Source organism: Pelobates fuscus, chromosome 11, assembly GCF_036172605.1.
Source record: "Pelobates fuscus isolate aPelFus1 chromosome 11, aPelFus1.pri, whole genome shotgun sequence".
Classification (NCBI taxonomy): domain Eukaryota; kingdom Metazoa; phylum Chordata; class Amphibia; order Anura; family Pelobatidae; genus Pelobates; species Pelobates fuscus.
In genome coordinates this window covers 111,169,166-111,189,970 of record NC_086327.1, presented here as the reverse complement: position 1 = coordinate 111,189,970, position 20,805 = coordinate 111,169,166, and the positions used below count along the sequence as shown (strand labels likewise).

The 20,805-nt window shown below is 38.0% G+C and overlaps 1 protein-coding gene across 6 annotated transcripts in view; it reads right to left on the bottom strand.

Moving 5' to 3' along the window:
* Nucleotides 1–20,805, bottom strand: part of PLCH2 (phospholipase C eta 2) — a 555,068-nt gene that overhangs the window by 31,439 nt on the left and 502,824 nt on the right. For all 6 annotated transcript variants that reach the window (XM_063436484.1, XM_063436487.1, XM_063436486.1 and 3 more), the window contains 7 exons: nt 15,314–15,406; nt 11,471–11,571; nt 10,179–10,276; nt 7,813–7,995; nt 4,058–4,165; nt 2,922–3,046; nt 240–324 (listed from right to left, as the gene is read on the bottom strand). In XM_063436484.1, the coding sequence (XP_063292554.1) occupies nt 240–324; nt 2,922–3,046; nt 4,058–4,165; nt 7,813–7,995; nt 10,179–10,276; nt 11,471–11,571; nt 15,314–15,406 (793 nt within the window). The remainder of the gene's footprint in view (nt 1–239; nt 325–2,921; nt 3,047–4,057; nt 4,166–7,812; nt 7,996–10,178; nt 10,277–11,470; nt 11,572–15,313; nt 15,407–20,805) is intronic.

Genomic DNA, 20,805 nt, shown 5'->3' with positions numbered 1-20,805 from the left:
TCATGGGACTTAGAAGATTAAAAGCAATGAATGGGAGGCCAGTGTACATATATTCTCTGATTGCTGAAACAACGTTTTTCGTCCCAAGTCAGCATTACTCACAACAGATTGCGGAAACAGATCAACAAACCTATTAAACAATATATTTCTAACACTTCATGTATATAAAGCCCTAATACATGGCTAACCTCACGCAGTTAGACAGTCATGGCTACATTGGTTTTATGATAGCATCTTACCATTATCGTCAACGACCCGAGTTTGTTCTTTGGAGCAGTCCACTGGCAAACCAATGAGTTCAACTTCTACAAAGGGATCAATTATCTAGGGTAGAGAAAGACACGTTTTAAATGTGAATTGAAATCAAAGTCAAATATCCCATAATAATACAGATTCTACCACAGAAACAGATAATTGCTCCAGTCCCTATAAAAAAAAACTATTGGATCTTTAGGCACATTGAAGTCACGTAATAGGAATCTAGTCCTGATTTTTTTTTTCTACTCTATGGTTCTACTGTTTGACAAAATGTGATTGAAGAAGGCAACTTGGTCATTGGCTTAAAAACAAAAAGAAAACCTTTTTAATAATTGTCTTTATTATCTTAAATGTATAGTGCTAAACATTTAATCATTCTAGCTGCCATAGTTTATAAATTATGCTCGATGTCTTACAGTGTGTGGTATTTATAGGACCATTCTACACCAATAATGCACTTTGGCAAGCTAAAGTGCTTTATGTCTATTGAGTGTCCCATTTAAAAGCTAATTTATAAAAGTGCAAATTTCTTTGAGAAATGTACACTCATCATTAGAATTAGAAATGCCTCCCCAACTGTCAATCAGAAAGCCAGGGTGGTTTTCTTCGTCCTTCCGGGACCTCCCTACACCTATGTTTAGAGACTTAGAAATAGGACTAAAATATATTAAAACAATTTATCTTGATAACTGTGTAGGATGTGAGGTGGTGTCCAAACGGTCACTAAAATAGGTCTATACAATGCTCTTCACTTCACCAAAGTATCTTAAATTTTTGTTATCTGTTGTATGTATTATATGAGAGTAAAATGCTGGGATGGTTTGTGTTATTCTGTCTACTGACCTATATCCGACAAATATCTTTCCAAAACAAATAAAGGTCTAAAGGCAAGAAGGGGGATAAAAAACATTACTTGAATATCCCAATTGAAAAATAAAAAATAAAATATTTATCACAAAAGGCACTCAAAGGCATTAAAATCCCATAACTGGGAAACAGGCTATATTAAGAAGAAATTAAAAAGATGCATTATGGGAGAAATTCAATATCATATATCTAAGATGTGGGGATAATACATATTTTTGTAACAAAACATACATTTTTCTAAAACCATATGTAAAGATCAGACATAATCAAAGTCATAAAAATATATAGATATTTTTATTTTACATTTGTAAAAAATGTATTTTGTTTTCATTTATTTTTTCAAAGAAATACAAATTACAATTTTGCACACTTGGGAGTTTACACATGGAAACATTTGTTCATGACCACATAGAACACTGGAATTATTTGAATTAATCTGTATATAAATACTGTTAATAGAACATGTTTTTAGTTTGAGATTAATATTTCCTTCAAAACCCATTCCTTTTCTTATTCCTAGGCATGTTTGTAGGGAGAATAAAAGGGGCAGTTTCCTCCCTGCTTTTCCTGGTCAGAGATGAAATATATATATCTGAAAACTCACTAACAAAGACAGTGAAGTATGGGAAAGCCAATAAGCTCCTACAACATCCAAGTGGAATAGAAATCTTCACGTAAACGCTGGATAAATGTTAGACAATCTCATACTTTATTAAAAACGTCAGCCTACCTTCATCACAATCGCTAAATTCGGTGCCTAGTAACAGCACACTTAATCACAAGATGTAGCACGATGTCCATTGCCTAATGGCCTATAGCACATTATTTGTAAAAAAGCGTATTACAAAATAACGTGGGATTCATTTATATGGTACACGGTAAAAATGAATGTTATTTCCAAAATAGGAGGATTAAAACGATTTGTCTATTGAGATCAGGAATATATATCAGAGATCAATGATAAAAAAATAAATAAAAAAATAATAATATATAGGAAGGGCTGTATTGTTGGGAAGAAAAAATAGGAACAAGGTAGGTTTTAGACAATGTGTTAACTATTGATTTTATCATCACATTTGGATAGAAAGAGGAATCATCAACAAAAAAAAAAAGTAAAAAAAAAAACAACAAAAACTACAACTATATAAGCAAAATGACTAACATTGCAAACTAGTTATGTTAGTGGGAAGTCCTAACTTCATTTGAAACATGTTTCTGCTTACTATTTGAAAAAATAAATGTAAAAAAAATATGTTTGTTGGGTTGAAGATATTATAAAATGCTGACAAAAACGTATCAGTTGCGCTTTATAACAAACATTGACAGTTCAATGCAAACATACGTTTTAATAAATGCATTGAATAAACAGGTAGCAAGAAAAGGACGGGCAAATAATTGATTTAAAGGGAGTTTGTTTGTTTCTGATACACTTGCAGCTCAGTCATTTTGTTTGTATGACTTTTGTGGTTCCCTTATGGTTTTTGGTTCAGTATTGAGTGTATGAAGTGCTATAGGCAGTAATTAGGCAATGACGTCTTATCATGGTAGGTAGAACAGAAAGTCAGCAAAAAAAAAAAAAAATCACAAATATTTTTCTTTCATCAGTGGTTTTCAAATTCTAAAGGCTGCAATATACTGGAAGCAAACTATAGGTGGTTAAATAGTTTTTAGGTTTTTGAATGGGAAAACACACTTCTATGAGGTGCTATAATTCTTATTATAGGACCACCAGTGTCCTTTATAAATGCTGACTAATTCTAATGTACCAATAAAAGATACACCTGCAATTCTCTTACCTCTCCACGGTCACCCAGCATGGAGTCCTTTGGTTTTGGAAGCTGCTGTCCACTGATTATTCGCAAAACAAGCTGTTTCTTAAGCTGACCCGGTAACGGATCTTCGGAATTGGGATTAAAGGCACCTGGAATTTAAACCATCAAGAGCATGAAATCTACATAGTGAGCTGAGCTATACAATGTCTAGCCAAATTGGCACATGAGAAACTAAGTACTGTTTATTATGGGGATTTTGTTTTGCTTTGGACTAGCCTGTTTGTGGGTTTGGCTCTGATGTGTGACACAAGAGAGGCCTGTTTTAACCTACTGAGAAGTTTAACTACATATTTATCTATACATTGAGCTGGACAAAATGCTAACTCATGTTTAGATTAGCACAGTAATTCCAAACTCAATTCTCAATGCGTACCAACAGTCCAAGTGTAGGCATATCCCAGTTCTGTGCCTATTGGGTTACTGACACAACGTGACCCACTGATGTGCCTTCAGTATTGGGTTGGATTAGCAGTGGTGGTGGCTGTACGACTGCTCCTAACATCAGTAGGAATAACACAGCCTTCCCTTTTCAAATCCTTTCTACCAACTCTTTCCCCACCCCCTTGCTCTCTTCACAACCCTACTACAAACATTTTCTTTTTTCGCATTAGACTTTTTTTTCTTTGTATTATATTGTCCTTTCTTTATGGATTGTATGCAAACAGAAACATGGCATAGAACTTTGTATATGATTCTCGCATTGTATTCCGCAGAAATGTATAATGGGAAACAAGAAAACACAGATGGGTGAAACTGGCAATCAGAATGTTAGGAGAAAATAAAATAAATAACCAACAGGCAGACACATGAAAGGAAAGGTGAAATGGAAGAAATTAAATTAGGAGGATGCATAAATGAAAACAAAATTATTTAATGAAGTGATGGAAAGAAATGGAGGGGGATAATATTGAGATGAAATAACATTTGGAGACAATTAAAGAGAGTGTAATGAAAGTGAGGAAAAAAAAGACATATGGGAATTAAGTAGAACTACGCAGCAAAATGTTCAAAATGCCTAGAGTAGTTTTATGTTCACAGCAAAACATTACAGTTTTGTTGGTTCTCTTGATAAATGGGAAGATACTTCTCCACTGACTTACCATGACACATGCATTTCGGCTTCAGAACATAACCACAGCTTCCATTAGTATTGAACTTGGCTCTGTTTAATTGCAACATTCTTCCTTCAGACTGATAATTTAAAGCAACTATGAGGAAAAACAAAACAAATGATACATTTTCCAGATGCCATGATTAGAAGTATAGTAAATATGACACCTGATATTAACACTTTTAGTACCCATTAGGTCATTAGAGTTACAGAAGGTGTCAGAGATATTGTGCAGGAAGGAAATACGTATATAGTGTGTGAAAAAAAAAATACATGCATAATAGCAAAAACGCAATTTAGCCAATATGCCATGAGGTGCTAAAATGAAGAAACAAGATGTTTTTCTCAAAGTATGATCCTGTCAGCTAAAAGAGCCAGACAGTGAGTAAATACATCGGTGTCAATTAAAGATAAGACAAGAGAAAATATTTTATACTGGCAAAAATAATAATGGATATGAGCAACTTGGAGGTCTGTACCTACAAAGTCTTACAGTGATGCAATGTGGATATACTGGGAAGAGTTGCAGTCAGTAGCGCAATTGAAATAACCCCTTTGGTATGAGTTATATTCAAATGGAGGTATGCATTAGAGGACTGCAAAAAGCTCCTCTATAACTTTGTAAAAAAGAAAAGCTATACACTAGTCCCTAGTATCCTCCAAACACCTTCGAGGGTGTTCTAATCTATAACTCAATCTACAGACCGATACTGCCTAGTGTGCCTTCGCATTCACTGTGAGAACGGCACTGTGCTAAGTGGAAAAAATAATTATGATTAACCTAAGGGTCTAAATACCCATAGTGAAGAGGTGTCCCTAAAGTGAGCAAACAGGTGAAAAAAGGTGTTTGGAGGATACTAGGGACTAGTGTATAGCTTTTCTTTTTTACAAAGTTATAGAGGAGCTTTTTGCAGTCCTCTTATGCATACCTCCATTTGAATATAACTCATACCAAAGGGGTTATTTAAATTGCGCTACGGACTGCAACATTGTAGCCATAATACTGTAGCCATAATACTTCCCCTTCTCTGATTTTTTACTGCTAAAGTGTATTTCAAGTGTATTTTTGGGAATCTTTCGGTTTGCCCATTATGGGAGACATTTAGTTGGTTATATCTTGCTACTAATAAGAATCTAATAAAGACAGTTATCAAGTGATTACTTTGCAGGAGTACCACTATATAAGTAATTAGGGGGCAATTTTCCCCTTTTGCTACCCTTCTCTCTTCCCAGTATATACACATTGCATCACTGTAAGACTTTGTAGGTACAGACCTCCAAGTTGCTCATATCCATTATTATTTTTGCCAGTATAAAATATTTCCTCCGTACATTTACCCGGGTACAAGCCCTTTGGTGGACTGGCACCACCTCCTGACCACAATCTATGTCCATTATTCTCAGAACACCTCCTTTTTTCATCTATGTAGGGGTCTGGGATTACTAGGCATTTTATCCATTTCTAATTAAAGATAAGACAAGTATGTGTTAATTAAAAGTACATGTTCAGCAAACACACATATCGCTATGAGGTATATAAATTAAGTTTAATTATGTATAAAAATAGAAATATAGTGTGATATATCCTAAGTTAGCAATTTACACATATATAAACTATATACATATAAAAAATGTAATTAGCAATGAGATAAATTAAGTTAGCTTAAATATCCTGCAATTGCCATAATACTTAGGCGAACAAGGACACATTGGTTGAACAACCAAAGTCCACATAGAAAGAAGAATTGCTGACTAAAAGCATCTAGAAATTAAACATTCCTAAATTGTCCTGAACAAGGTTTAACCCTATATGATAATAGCTGGTAATACTCCTGACGTAAGCCAACAGCTCCACCTACTGTTTGAGACATATAGATATATATATATCAAAATTACGTCAACAGCCATTAACATAATGACTTGCCCCAAAATGTAATTGGACCAGGTCTGAAGATTAACAGATAAGGAATGACAAATAACCCCATGATATACACACAGAGAGAAAGACAGCTAAAAGATACAAAGAAAGAGACACAGAAGGAGAAAGGAGATAGGACACAAGACAAGAGACAGACAAGAAGACATCTTGAAACAATCTTAAAAATAACATCCAGAACATCTATCGGTAAATACAAGCAAATTATACTAAATATAAAATTACATAACTAAAAGCTAATACTTTCTGTGTAAAAGTGGATACGAAATCCGCCAGATTGGGTTTTAAGATAGCTCATGATAAAGATTGATATCTGAAACTGCAGACGGGAATATTAATAAAAATCATGACATAAAAAAAAAAATAGAATATCAACAGTTACCCAGGAATATTAATCCTATAACAATCTAGGGAATATTTACCAGATAAGAACTGTTATAACTAAACCTGCAAGAATTTAGTTACTGGATGAATGAATTAATCATAATTTATTACTCTGAAAACAGAACTGAGCTGGTTAACCTTCTGGGCTAGCTGGTAAAACATTGTCGTAGAACTTTGTGTATAGATCACCTGAGTAAATAACAAACTCTGTCCAGCTTTGTCTGAATGGTGTTTACAGTAAGCAAACAATCCATATGTGTTTGTAAATCGTACTAAGAAGTAAAAAGCTAAGATTGTATTTTAATATCCTGAAAAATTCTGTTTTTAAATTATAATAATCCATATGCTGATAAACTCATAGGGTTCCTTATAACTTAACAGATAGTAACATTCTATTTGCTGCATGTCCCAATCAATAGTGTATGAAGAAAATATTCCATATACTAACACGGTTGATTGAATTTGTCATGAACCAACAATCCTATCACTCTAAAGAGCTTGAAATAATTACGGAGATTGTGATACTGTACTATGCCATATTTTGTTCAATATTATTGAAAACTATTCACCAATTACCATGTACAATTACACTTATTGCCAAAATAAATATTATAATTTTTATTAAAAAGTTGTGATCTTAATGTAATGTATGAAGTATTAAATTAGAACAAAGTGCTCTAGATCTAACAGTTAAATAGTGGGAACTCTTTGCTTTTAAATTAATAGTTGGGAATTAGCGCCAATAACATATCAACCCCTGTTATATTAATTTTAATAATTTTTTATAAAAAAAATATTTTTAATTAATACAAAATCAATAATAATGATTTCCCATAAATATCCTCACAAAGGGGATGTTTACAGGACCATGAGGAAACACTAGAAGAACAGGAAAGGATATCAACGGCGTTTAGTAGATAAAGAACATTAGAATTTATTGACTAAAAGGTTGTGTTTCACATTGAATGCTTGTTTGAAAGTATTTTGCCTTTTCTTAATTTTAATTTTCTTTTTAGTTTTCTATTTAAACCATTGGCCCCATTAACATCCCTTTCTGTAACCCTAATAACCTAATCTATCAAAGAAACATACAATCTGTGGCTATTTTGCCTTTTTTGGTTTTGTTTGTAATCACTGTGTCCCCTTCTCCCCCCATGGAACTACTTCCATGGTGACTAACAGATAGAGCTGTAGGATAACGACTACACCACTCAAGACATGAAACAAGAGTCATACGAATAAAACCTACAAGCAGTGGTTGCCAATCTTCTGCACTCCAGATGTTGTGGACATCTCCTCCGATACTTTGGCAGTATTATGGCTATAGGAGCATTAAGGGAGATGTAGTCCAAAGGTTGCCTATCCCTGCTCTACAGCAACAAATCAACATATAATCCTAGGGAGACTGTCAAATTGATACCTACCTAATTGACATCCGGCATTCCAAAATGGTTGTGGGTTGTAGTTACTGGAATCAACTCTGTAGGATGATGGGTAAATGCGAGATAGCTGGTGCTGGTTGAATCGAACAAACTGCATCGGTTTCTGTTGAAGGATCTGATGAGCTTTCGTCTCACTAAATGAAGAAACCTGCCAGCTGGAAGAGACTGGAAAAGACAAGCAAGTGCTGTCAAGTATATCGGTCATTAGAAATAAAAACAACAAATAGACGTGTCTGACTGATCAATAACCAAGTGGTTGTCATGCATTCACTGCTTGTTTTGTGTTCTAAATAGATTGCTTGGTCTATGGTATTACTGCCCAATATAAAATGCTAAAACATAATGTAGGGTGCAGTAGGGTGCAGTAGGACAAGACATACTGACTTTGTGTGAAGCCATACAGTACAACATTTAATTGAAAAATAAGTAGATTATACAATGCATAGTTCTTAAGGGGCACAGTTAAAATATTGCTAACCCTTTGTCTCTGCCCATTATAAATACAACTTTATTTTTCCTCTTTTCTGCTTTTTTTATTTATTTTTATTTTTTAAATTCTTTATTTTTGAGTGCAGTGTTAAGGTACAAGCTTTCTTATTGACTTCATGACTCGAGACAAAAGTTGAGTGACAACGTGAAACACATTAGGTCAAGATGAGCTGCACAATTTTTTAAATGAGAACATGCTTGGTCAAAGTAAGGCATTACAGTAACACAAGGATCATAAAAACATACATATTGCCGGTAGCTTCATCTAGAGGCAGGGATCATTATCAATCATGCTTAATGAGCGATAGTATTATAGCAGTTCTTGCTGAGTGTGATGGTGGTACTAGAGTACAGTCTGTAATTGTAATATGTGCTAGGCAATCTAAAAGCTAGTGTCTATAATATGTTGTCAGGTGAGTGAGATGAGCATGATGCGGCGTAGAGGGTGCTAAATCTGTCATGTAAAAAAGTGTATGTTACTGGTTATACTGAGTGCTGCTTAATCTTAACGGCTAGTGAGTTAACCTTAGTGCTACAAACACACGGAGCAATGATGGTGTTCTAGTCCAAATGCACACGACCAGTTATTGATCATTATTGCCTGTATATGTCCGCCGGGCGCCCAATGCTGGGGTACAGCGCGTGTCGCTGTCAAGCTGTATGGTGCCATTTAGCCATGTGTAGTAGGGCTGTACCGGGCAGCTGCTGGATCAGTCCTTAGGATGGGACCTTGCAGAGTCCTGGTGGTCAGATTAGACTGTGCTTTGACGGACTTGCTTGGGTTCGTTTTCAGTCCATATTCCGTGCTGGCGGGCTGTTTGCTCTTAAGGGTGCGATGCAGTCTGGAAAAGACTTGTTGCGTAACTCTTCACAGGAAGAACATGGCTGCAGGCACAGCCCTTGAAGTCGCCCTTCAGGCAGATATTATGGGCCCCATGAGAGTAGTGGCGTTCTCCACTGGCGCGGAGGTCTTTGTTGGGTTTTCTTTTCCCACTCGCTGTGTGTGTGGTTGGCTCCCCTTTGGTCTGTGTCATGCAAGGCCCAAGGTAGGTTGCTGCATTGATCTGCTGCGCTGGGTAGTGGCTCCTGCGGTGGGGAGCACATGTGGCTGGCGCGTGGTGGCCATTTTGGAGGATTCTGTCGGAGAGTATCCTGTAGCAGGGTAGTAGATTTCGGCCCCGCGTGTCGTGGCTTGACATGAGCCGCTGCGTGTGTGTGTGCAGACCGGGATGACCCCCCCCGGTCCAGAGGGGGGGGGGCGACGCCAGACGCCGGCCGGAGACCCGGGAGAGCGGCCGTCTCGTCCCGGCTCAAGCTCCTCACGCCTCGGGCCTTAGTCGGGTTACAGAGGGCCGCTTTAAGGGTATCCCCACGTACCTCAGGATCTGGCGATCGGGTAAGGTCTTGTTGCGGGTAGGTTAGGGAGATTTCGCCTTCAGTTTGCGCCGTTTTCGGACCCCAAAGCGGGAGCTCAGACAGACGCGTCTGATCCCGTCGGCGGTCCAGCCCCGCCCCCTCTTTTCTGCTTTTTTATGATTAAATAAGCAATCCATAACCCCGACAGCTCATGTTAATGGTTATGAGGCAAAATAGTCTCTTGGTGGTGTACTCCAATATTGTGTAATCAGTTTAATCAGACACAACTCAGCATTCCTAGTACCTACAGCCTGGCTCAGTTAATGGGAAAGAGAAGTTTGGCTTTAGTCCCTTCAACGTTGGACAGCAATGATAGGTTAAGAGGGCTGGGCTTATTCCTTGCATTGTAGTGCAGAGTGGCAAATAATTACATTATTATATATGTTTTTTTTTTCTGTTTTTAAACTTTAAATGAGTTAAATTATTAAACTTCTACAACTTACTTTCTGTTTCCACATCATGGATACCAACTGATTTTGTGTACTTCACGAGGTCAGACAAAGCTCTAGAAAGCTTCATGGTCTTTTTCTGCCGGTTTATTCTGTTGAATAAATACAAAACACATCAGGTTAAAAAGGTGACTGTTATGGACTCCTCTAAACCTTGAGTTGTCTATAGTTCAACTCCAATACCAAGGTGAGATGATAGCACAAAAATAACAAAGGCTTTCTCCAACCAAACACAAATGTTTTCATAAAATGCTACTTTTGGTTGGGATAGTCCTTTCAGTGTTGGTCCACTCCCTTCTTTAAAAAAATAAAAATAAAATGATTGCACTTACCATTTTCCAGTGCTGAGGCCAATTTCTCCCTCAGGACAATTTTCCTCCACTGACGTCACTTCCCCTTGCCCGAGGGAAAGAGGTCATGGAGGCCGGACTGAGGGGAGGACAGAGGTGGCATAGAGGGAGGCTGTCTGGTGCCAGCATGCTGTGAGTGCAGGTGTCAGACTCCAATTTTGCACATAAGTTGTTTTTGGCCAGCCCGGAAATGTGTAACTCCACCTCTGAAAACTTAGGGGTAATCTCTGAATGTGTGGTGTTTCATTGCAAAATGCTGCACATAAAGACTCCAGGCACCATGACCACTTCAAATCACTGAAGAGGTTATGGTACTTTACGTAATCCTTTAAGAATTTACTGAAGTGAACCATGGTAATCCATGTGGACATGATGCCAGTGTACCCTTACCAAGTTCAATGGTACATTTAAAGGTTCAGCCACGGAACTTTCAACATGGACATTTTATACCTTTTATTTTATACAGTTTCTCAAAAACCGCAATGTTTTACATTGCAAGGTTAAGGGAACAGGGACATTGCAACCAGGCCACATCAATGAGATGAAGTGGTCTGGGTGCCTATAGTTTCCCTTGAATAAACAGAACCATATAAGGGTTGACTTAGATCTGTAATTTTTTCTATAATAGGAACTCTATGACACATAAAGCAGTTCTACATTAGATGGTCAAGACTTCAATTGGGTTCTATTGTTTAATCCTGACATATTTTTCAAACAACTCACTACATGTCACTCAACCGCTGGCTGAAGTCAGCCAACAATGACGTTCTAGAGCAAGCAAAGCATTAGAGCAGTCTCATAGTGCTAATAGGATGAAAGAAAAGGTTAAATAATATCTAGATTACCAGTAACTTGAAAGAGATCCAAAAGGGCAGATCCAAAAATATAAATACAAATTTTGCAAATGTATCCTTGATTTTCAAAAAATGGGTGTACCTGCTGTAATGTACAGATGACCGTGCCAAGCTTCCTTGACGATCCAGGTTATCTTCTGACTCTTCCAAGCTGGAAGACTTTTTTATCCGTGTACCTTTTTTCTACAATAAAATAAAAATTACAAATAAATGCCAAAACCAAGATTACTTCTTTTTCCAGGGCATGATCTATCTTAAACACTGGAAAGCATCCACTTTTCCTCCCAAACAATTCCCTTGAAAGCATCCCTGTGTCGAGATGCATACATCCCAACATTTGAAGTGGCTGAAGCGTAGGAAGACCCTTCACTCTTGGCAATGAAGCACTGTTCGAAAAATAGCTTTTTAAAGTAAAGGATGGATTGTGATTCCTTTCAAAAGAACTGTGATTCCTTTAAACAACCTATCACACGGGAGGAGCTTGCATTTGCTCTCAAAATTTCCTTTAAATGAACACAGAATTTATTTTTGACAAATGCAGGAACTACCATGCTTGCTTGCTGCCCTTTTTCTTGGCAGTTACAGCTGCTTCCCATAATAAACCTAATATTAAAATCAAACGGTGGTAATAAAGTGGTGATGCAGTGTTCACTAGTCCACCCTGCATTTATCAAAGAGCACATACAAACACAAACATTACTGGTCCATGTTCCCTTTCTCAATGTACCCTCCCTTGCCCTGCTTTTGCACAGCTCTTAATTCTTTGCACCAGATCGTCCTTTTACTATGCATTAGCGCAGGGCCGTCCCAAGGGATGAAAGGCTACCCCCCCCTCCCCACCCCCAACAAAATCATTATGTTATGCAGTGTGTGTAGTGAATGCAGTGTCTGTGTATTTTGCAGTGTCCGGATAGTGGATGCAGTGTGTGTGTGTGTGTGTGTGTAGTGGATGCAGTGTGTGTGTGTGTGTATAGTGGATGCAGTGTGTGTGTGTGTATAGTGGATGCAGTGTGTGTGTGTGTGTATAGTGGATGCAGTGTGTGTGTGTGTGTGTATAGTGGATGCAGTGTGTGTGTGTGTATAGTGGATGCAGTGTGTGTGTGTGTGTATAGTGGATGCAGTGTGTATATGTGTGTATAGTGGATGCAGTGTGTATATGTATGTGTGTATAGTGGATGCAGTGTGTATATGTATGTGTGTATAGTGGATGCAGTGTGTATATGTGTGTATAGTGGATGCAGTGTGTATATGTATGTGTGTATAGTGGATGCAGTGTGTATATGTATGTGTGTATAGTGGATGCAGTGTGTATATGTGTGTATAGTGGATGCAGTGTGTGTGTATTACATAGTTACATAGCTGAAAAGAGACTTGTGTCCATCAAGTTCAGCCTTCCTCACATATGTTTTTGCTGTTGATCCAAAAGAAGGCAAAAAACAAGACTGAAGCGCTTCCAATTTTGCAACAAACTAGGGAAAAAATCCTTCTTGACTCCAAAATGGCAGTCAGATCTCTCCTTGGATCAAGCAGCTATTACCCCACTAATTATAAATTATATCCCTGTATGTTTTGCTTTTGGAAGTATTTATCCAATTGCTGTTTAGACATCTGTATGGACTCTGATAAAACCACCTCTTCAGGCAGAGAATTCCATATCCATTGCTCTTACTGTAAAAAAAAAAAAACCAAACCTTTCCTTAGCCTTAGATTAAATCTCCTTTCTTCCAGCCTAAATGCATGACCTTGTGTCTTATGTATAGCCCTATTTATGAATAGATTTCCAGATAAAGGTTTGTACTGGCCCCAAAATTCCCTCTGAGGTGCCGTTTTTCCGAACTAAAAGAGATTTACATTTTTAAACCTTTCTTCGTAACTAAAATGCTCCATTCCTTTTATCAATTTTGTAGCTCATCTCTGCACATTTTTCTAGTGCCATGATATCCTTCTTAAGAACAGGCGCCCAAAATTGCACAGCATATTCAAGGTGTGGTCTTACGAGTGATTTATAAAGAGGCAAAATTATATTTTCATCCCTAGAATTTATGCCACTATTTATACATGACAAAACCTTACTGGCCTTAGCAACTGCAGATTGACATTGCATATTGCTGCCTAATTTGTGGTCTATAGCAATTCCCAAATCCTTCTCGTGTGTGGTTAACCCCAATTCACTACTGTTTAGGTTGTAAGTTGCGGGGAATGTGTGTGTGTGTATGTCAATATAGTGGATGCAGTGTCTGTGTTAGTGTAGTGAATGGAGTGTGTGTTTGTGGTGTTGTAGGGTGTTTATGGTGATAAATTAAATGTGGGGTGAGTAGGTTTTTTTTATGTTTAACTTATCCACCCCTCCCCATCCTCCCTCTCCCTGCCTCTTACCTGTGGGCAGGGAGGTGGGATACATAATCCCCTGGTGGTCCAGTGGAGCTGGAGGGCAGTGAAGAGGGAGCCCAGATAGTAAACGTACACTTCCAGCAGCAGCCAGTACTCTTCTCTTGCGTGCTGCGAGCATTGCCATGGCAACGCTCCGCCATGCATTGCGAGAAGAGTACTTGCTGCTGCTGGAGGTTACTCTCAGGGCCCCCTCTTCACTGCCCTCCAGCAGGAGCTTTGAACTGCAGATATATATAGCGGTACTTGCAATATATATGTGCAAATAGGAGGCCAGGGCCCTGCACTACACATTTCTTAAAGGTATGGGGGGGGGCGGGCAAAATGCCGCCCCTGTCACAGTGCCGCCTGGAGCCATAGCCCCAATAGGGCCAATCCTGCATTAGCAATCCTTAAATTAGGCAATGATCCCTTATACAGCCCTAGCAGGGGACCAAAACATCGATTCCAGCACTATAGTGTCAGGAATACAGGTTTCTATTACCAACACTACATTGACCCTTTACATTGTGATAACATTATAGCAGATTGACTGAAAACAAATCTCTCAAAGCATGGTTTAATGCCCAGGTCAGTTAATTTATTAAGGGATCACATTTTATTTTAGAAATCTCGAGTCGTACATTGAAAGAACAAACATTGTATGGTATAAAAGCTTTAGAAAAACAAAATTCTAGCTCTTCAAATAGTGTACAGATGTACTTGATGTGATCTTGAGATGTTGAAGAGGCTTAAAGGACACCTGTAGTGCCCAAAACAACTTTGGCTCTTTAAAAAGAGCATACAATTCCATCTATTTATTGTGCAAGCAGTTTTAAAAACATTGGTCTCATTTTCCTCGGCAGACACTCACTGCTGAGGAATTGATTGACAGAGAGAGCAGAAGATTCTTCTCCACCCATAGTAACCCACTAGTTGATGCTCCTAATGCCGACTAGGGGGTAAGGGAAGGACGTCACTCCGTTCAGACACTGTCCTCAAGCAGGGAGAGGGAATGGGAAGGTCTGGAGAGCAGCTAAGGAGAAGTCGGTGGGGAACTTATTAATGTGTTTGTGGCATGGGAGTGGAGACCAAGGTAAGTAGCTACAGGTTTCCATTAAATAATTCTGAATGGTGTTCACAACAGATATAATTTTCTGAGTTCCCTAAATCAAATGTGTGTGTACTTTGCATCCCTCCTCTTGTCACAGGGGCCTCATGCAAGCCCTATTAAACCTTGCACTGCAGAAAGCCCCAGAAAAAAAAGGATTTCCCAAGTAAGTGGGTTAATCTCATAAGATCAGGTATTAGGTTGCTAGAATAGTTCATACAATGTAAACACATTCTAATTATTTTGCTTAAGTCAGTTCTCTTTTTTTTTTTTTTTAAACTGTTAAATTCTGTGAGCTTTGAAGTCGCAGGACATCCCTGGACACATTGCCCCTTCATCCAATAAGCTAGGCAGCCATTTTTGTGTTCGGAATATGTAGTAACAGAATATGGCAGTTTGTGCAAACATAGAACATCACTGACTGTGGAATGAAGCATACGGGATTACCTTTCTTTTTGAAAGGCTTCCCATTAGTGAACGGCTGTGTCGTTTATTGGGGCTGGGCTCTTCGCTGGACCCTAGTTCTTCTTCGGTTTTACTCTGGAAGAGAGAGAAACGCAACTTTAATCAGACTCGGTAAACTTGCTATACACAAACACGAAGTACAATAAAGAAAAACAAAATGAATGAGAAAATCTACAGACTTGAAAGATGTCAAGTAAAGTTAATTCACCATTGACGAATAGTCCATTTCCGTAGTCCATTTTTTCTCCTCCTAAATGGTAATACAAAATAATGAAGGGAAACAACTATGCTTTTATGTCTCAAATTGGTTTGTATTACAGGCAGAAATATTAGGCAGCAGAACTGGCCAATCTCGTCAGGGAAATTAAAAATTTGAATAGAATGTCTTCTATTTCACTTAACTTAATTGAACATGCTATCATACATAGGTTTAGGAAGCAGGGAGGGATGGAGAGAAAGGCAGATCCCACAGGAATTATAGGGTAGCTTGTACAATTATATGTTTTACCGTTTCATTCTATTAAGTGATAATGTATCATTTTGCCAATATAAAACTGTATTATTTAACATACACTCTCTAAGTGGAGCATACTTGTTATGAAAGGCTACAGCTCATATTTTCTTTGGTTCCTACTCTGATGATTTTCAATCAAAATGAAGAAACCATACTATTTACCTTTTCCAAATCAAATAGAAATAGCCCCAAATTAAGGCAGTTGACCTTAAGGACTCCTTTCTAAACAATATCTTAAAATAAAAGGAATCATCAGACGTCATAAAAAGTAAAGTAAACATATAAAGTGTTTGAAAATTCTGTTTTTTTTTCTGTATTTTAGCAGCTTTATAATTGTTTGTATATACTTGTGAGGTTTCCCTCTTTTTACCAATATCTGCCCATTACGCTTAACCATCTCTCAACGTATTGCGCTCTCTTGATTTACATTTTTTTTTCTCCTTTATAAAAAGTAAAGTATTCTCGAAAATCTTCAAAAAATAGGAGGAAGGCAGAAGAATGTTGGCACCCACCTCTATGAGTTCATCTTACATGTGTTGGAGTGAAGGTGCATTAATAAATAGGTGGACATGTGGGTTCCTGACTCCTCCTCTCCATGCGGTGGGATGGGAGGATTACAGTCTAGGAAGATTCCCAGAATGTTACATTGAACAGCTGGACCTGTGCCATATTCACTCCTATTCCAATAGAAATTATGCAGTAGGAAGTAGATTATTGTTCCGGTGCTGAATAGCTTCTTGCCTGCTCCTCCCTCTAATGAATAGGCCAGGTTCCCTAGTCACTTAACCCTACATATATTGTGCATATCCCCTGATTAACCTCCAATTTAAAAAATGTCTCCAATCGTTCAGCTTGAGAATAGAAGAATGGCTGGGGAGATGCATGCACACCGACCTAAAATGAAGAAAACGTCACCCGCTGCAACTGTTGTAAATGAATTTGAGGTGGGCATTCAGTTGGGCAATTTTATTTCCTAGGGTTCACTGGGCGAAGGAGAACCACCGTTTGGGAATTATGCATTTCCTTCTTTTTGGAGAAACTGTAATATAAACTGTTCTTTTACCCTTTGTGTCGAATACCAATTTAGATTTTCTAATGCTAGGCACTACTCAATGTTTGAGAGGCTAGAAAGGGATGGCTGGGGGAGAATTTCACATACACACATTAGCAAGAGACTAGCATCCTAACAAGTCTATTTCTATGTATGGTTCACGGATAAATCCTCAATAAAAACGATTGAAGTGCATGCTATTTGGGATGTGAGGTTACTCGTTTACAGAAACATCATCAAGCCCAGATTGAACTGTATGGAGTTGATATTTTGCATTGAAAAATCTGCAATGGTTAAAGAGGACAGTTCTGTCCTGATGTCAACATATCACTTTTGTACAATGGTTCAAAAGTCTCTATTGCCTTTAACCCCTTAAGGACACATGACGTGTCTGACACGTCATGATTCCCTTTTATTCCAGAAGTTTGGTCCTTAAGGGGTTAAAAGAAGCCAAAGGAAATGCTGAAAAACATACATATTTTGAAGTTTGAAGGGTAAAGAGAGGTTCCAGCCTTATCTCTTGTGGATATTTTATTTTCAGGATTGTGTGAAATAATTAGATGGTAAATTTGTAAAGATTGTATTTCTTATTTTACATACTGAAAAATGGGTTAAGAAAGCATGAACGGAAGATGTAAAGCTTTATATTAACACACTTTAGACTGTGTCTTCAGGTTAGGTAGGCAGCACATACCTCCTACGTGTCCCTATTTAGGAGGGACAGTCCCTATTTTGGGCCAAAATCCCTCTGTCCCCCACATTTTCTATCCTAATGTCCCATTGTTTTTGGAGCTCTATATTGTCGATGTGTCTGAGTGTATAACAGAACTCCACAACAACAATACCCACAGTTATATACCTCCCAAACCCGGTGTCCTGTGAATTGGATGCCGGTTGGAGGGAGACAAAGGGGGCGGGCTAGTAAGGCGATCGCGTCACTAGCTCTGCCTCCAAAGGGGAGGACCCACTCAGAAAGGGAGTTGGTCTGCCTGAGTTAATGACCATCCACTGAGAGAAGGACAGGGAGCACTGTCCCTCCGAATTCGGAACCGTTGCGATTAATGCAGTAATGTGTCTTTAAACTACAATAAACGTGTTTAGAAATCAGTCTGTGTAAGTGATGCATTTTGTTCTAAATTACATTTTAATTGCATAAATTGTTATTAGTCACCTAAAATGTCTCAGAACAGGCCCACCCCAGGCCACACCATCACTCTCACCCCTAAAATTAAAGGGCCCCTCTTTTTCCATTTGCAATGTTAGGCGGTATGACAGTATACACTCATTCTGTGAGCATTGCATAATCATCCAGAGAACAAAGTGGTAATTAATAAACTATTTATGGAAATCCAAACAAAAGCGTGCAGAACATTCAATGCCACTGATAAAATGAAAATGCTAAAATATTCAAGGTTTTCCAAATTATAAAGAACACAATTAAACATGGTTACAAAATAAGGAACAAATCAGTTGCTAGGAGAGTATGCCAGGGTTACAGAAGTATGCCAAGGCTAGACTCAAAACAGGTAATTAACTATTGAATATAAAGGTATACTCAGAAATACTAGACTAAATGACTGATCTGCTTTAACAAATGAAGGACCACTGACATGTCGGGAATATTAGAATTCAGGGCATCTATTTGAGAATCACACGGACACGTCATCTCAAAGATGTTTATACAGGTAGAGTCGTAGCCACAGGTTAGGTACTTCATAATGCAGGTGAGATTTTTCAAAAGGTTCTAATCACTATGACTGAACTTATACCAATAGTACTTGTGTAAATATATCCCTACTTCTTCACTGTAAGCTATTGCTTTGTCAACACATATATATATTTTTTCATGTATTGTGCAATGCTATAACAACACACAGTGCTTTCTAAAATAAGAATTGAAATGATCCACCCCTTAACATCATTATTCTTTTGAAATCTAAAATACTTGTGAAGTTTAAAATGCTAAACAGCTTAGCATTAAGTAGGAAAGACAGAACAAGGGCAAAGAACTTTGTGAGGTTTGAAATCAGCGGGTGGTAAACAGAAATCTTAAATCAAGACTTGCATGCGCTATGGTACATTAACAGAGCATTTCACATAAACGTTTTGATTTATGGGTTTTGCCCTGCAATTTGTTGATTAACCACTTTTTTTATTATTTTATTATTTATATAGCGCCATCACATTCTGTAGCGCTGTACTAACAGACATGTAGTTGTAACCAGACAAGTTGGACACACAGGAACAGAGGGGTTGAGGGCCCTGCTCAATGCGCTTACATGTTAGAGGGAGCGGGGTATAGTGACACAAAGGGTGAAAGTAGGAGTATGAAGTAGGTTGTTAGATTGGGTGGTTTTGCACCCGTATTCTGTGTTCGCCTGTTCTGAGAGTACGTAGAGGTAAGGCAGCACCAACCCGAGTGTATCCATCTTTGCTAGATACGGTTTTGTGTGTGTATTTAAAAAAAAAAAAAAAAGAGATTTAAGTTAGAAAGGAGCTGGTGAGTGGATGAAAAATGTCCGCAGAAGAATCCTAAATTCATGCATAACAATGCAGATACTAGATTTAACAAGCTGTCAATTGATATAACAGTGGGTTAAATTTGTATGCATTGGCACGACGTGTCGCCGACCATGGTTGAGCATTACTGAAGAGCTCAAGTGCCATTGGTTAACTTCGACTTCAGTAAGAAATATTTTCTCCAATGTGTCCCTTAAAGAACAGACTGCATGCTGGGGAGCATGTTGTGAATTGTAGTCCTTAGCAACTGAAGTGCCAATGATTGCCTGTCTCGGCTCTAGAATGTGTCCATTAACTTTGTGCAGAAAACAATGCAGTATACAAACAAGGAAATCAAAGGATTTGCTGCAGGAAAAAAAAAATCTCAAACACTCCAGGAGGCAGACTAAATGGCTGGTATAATGACACACACTTCTGTACACTGCAACAGAAAAACAACCCAACAAATATTCATTTTCATAAATATAAAGCAACAAGTACTTATAGTGACCACTGTGTGGCGCTGTGGTTCTAAAGACCAACAAATGTCTATACCTGTTCTCTATATTTATTGTACCACACACATTATTGGGTTAACATTCATTTAGTTTTGTTTTTGTCTAACATTCTCTGGATTTCTGCAGTTTTAACACATTAAATGCTGGTGAAGAATGTAATTCACGCTGCTATTAGTAAATGCAGGGGTAAAGGAAATAATGGCATATGTTTCAAGATTTTTTTTTTTGTATGCGGTTCAATTCTTTACACTTACAAAGCACTATATAAATATATTTTTCCACACCGTAAAAATGAATTAAATCTACATCCATGCTGAGTGGATGAATGAATACAATACATATGTAGTAAAGTTGTGAATTGCTCTACTGTTTAGAATGCCACGGGTTAATATCTGGGGATTTTATCAGTACAGAGTAACACCATCAAGTACGGAAAAGAACCTTCTAAGTCAGGGTGCCCAAAAGCAACATCCCTAGATGTTGTAGAACTACAACTCCCATGATCCTTTGCATGTCGTTAGAATGCATTTAGAATGACAAAGCATCATGGGTGCTATAGTTTTAAAACATATGGGGATCTACCTTTTGAGCCGCCCTGCTCTAAGCTATATATAAATAAAAAAAACACCAGTAAACATTAAAGAATTTTATAGGATAGTACCAATGTAGCCCCCCAGGTCCCCCACAAAGCACTTCTAAAACAAAGTCAAGTCTGCAGCATAATCCCCCATCTTAGAGCAGTTAAATACAAATAAGGAAAACTGCGGTGAGAGCTGAACAGAGTAAAGCAGATAAACTCTCCAGCTTTTGATTGATAAAACCCATGTGAGTATTTTATTACTACATGGTGCTTATTTGTTAAACTCAAGTAATTTGAAGGAAGCTATTGCAA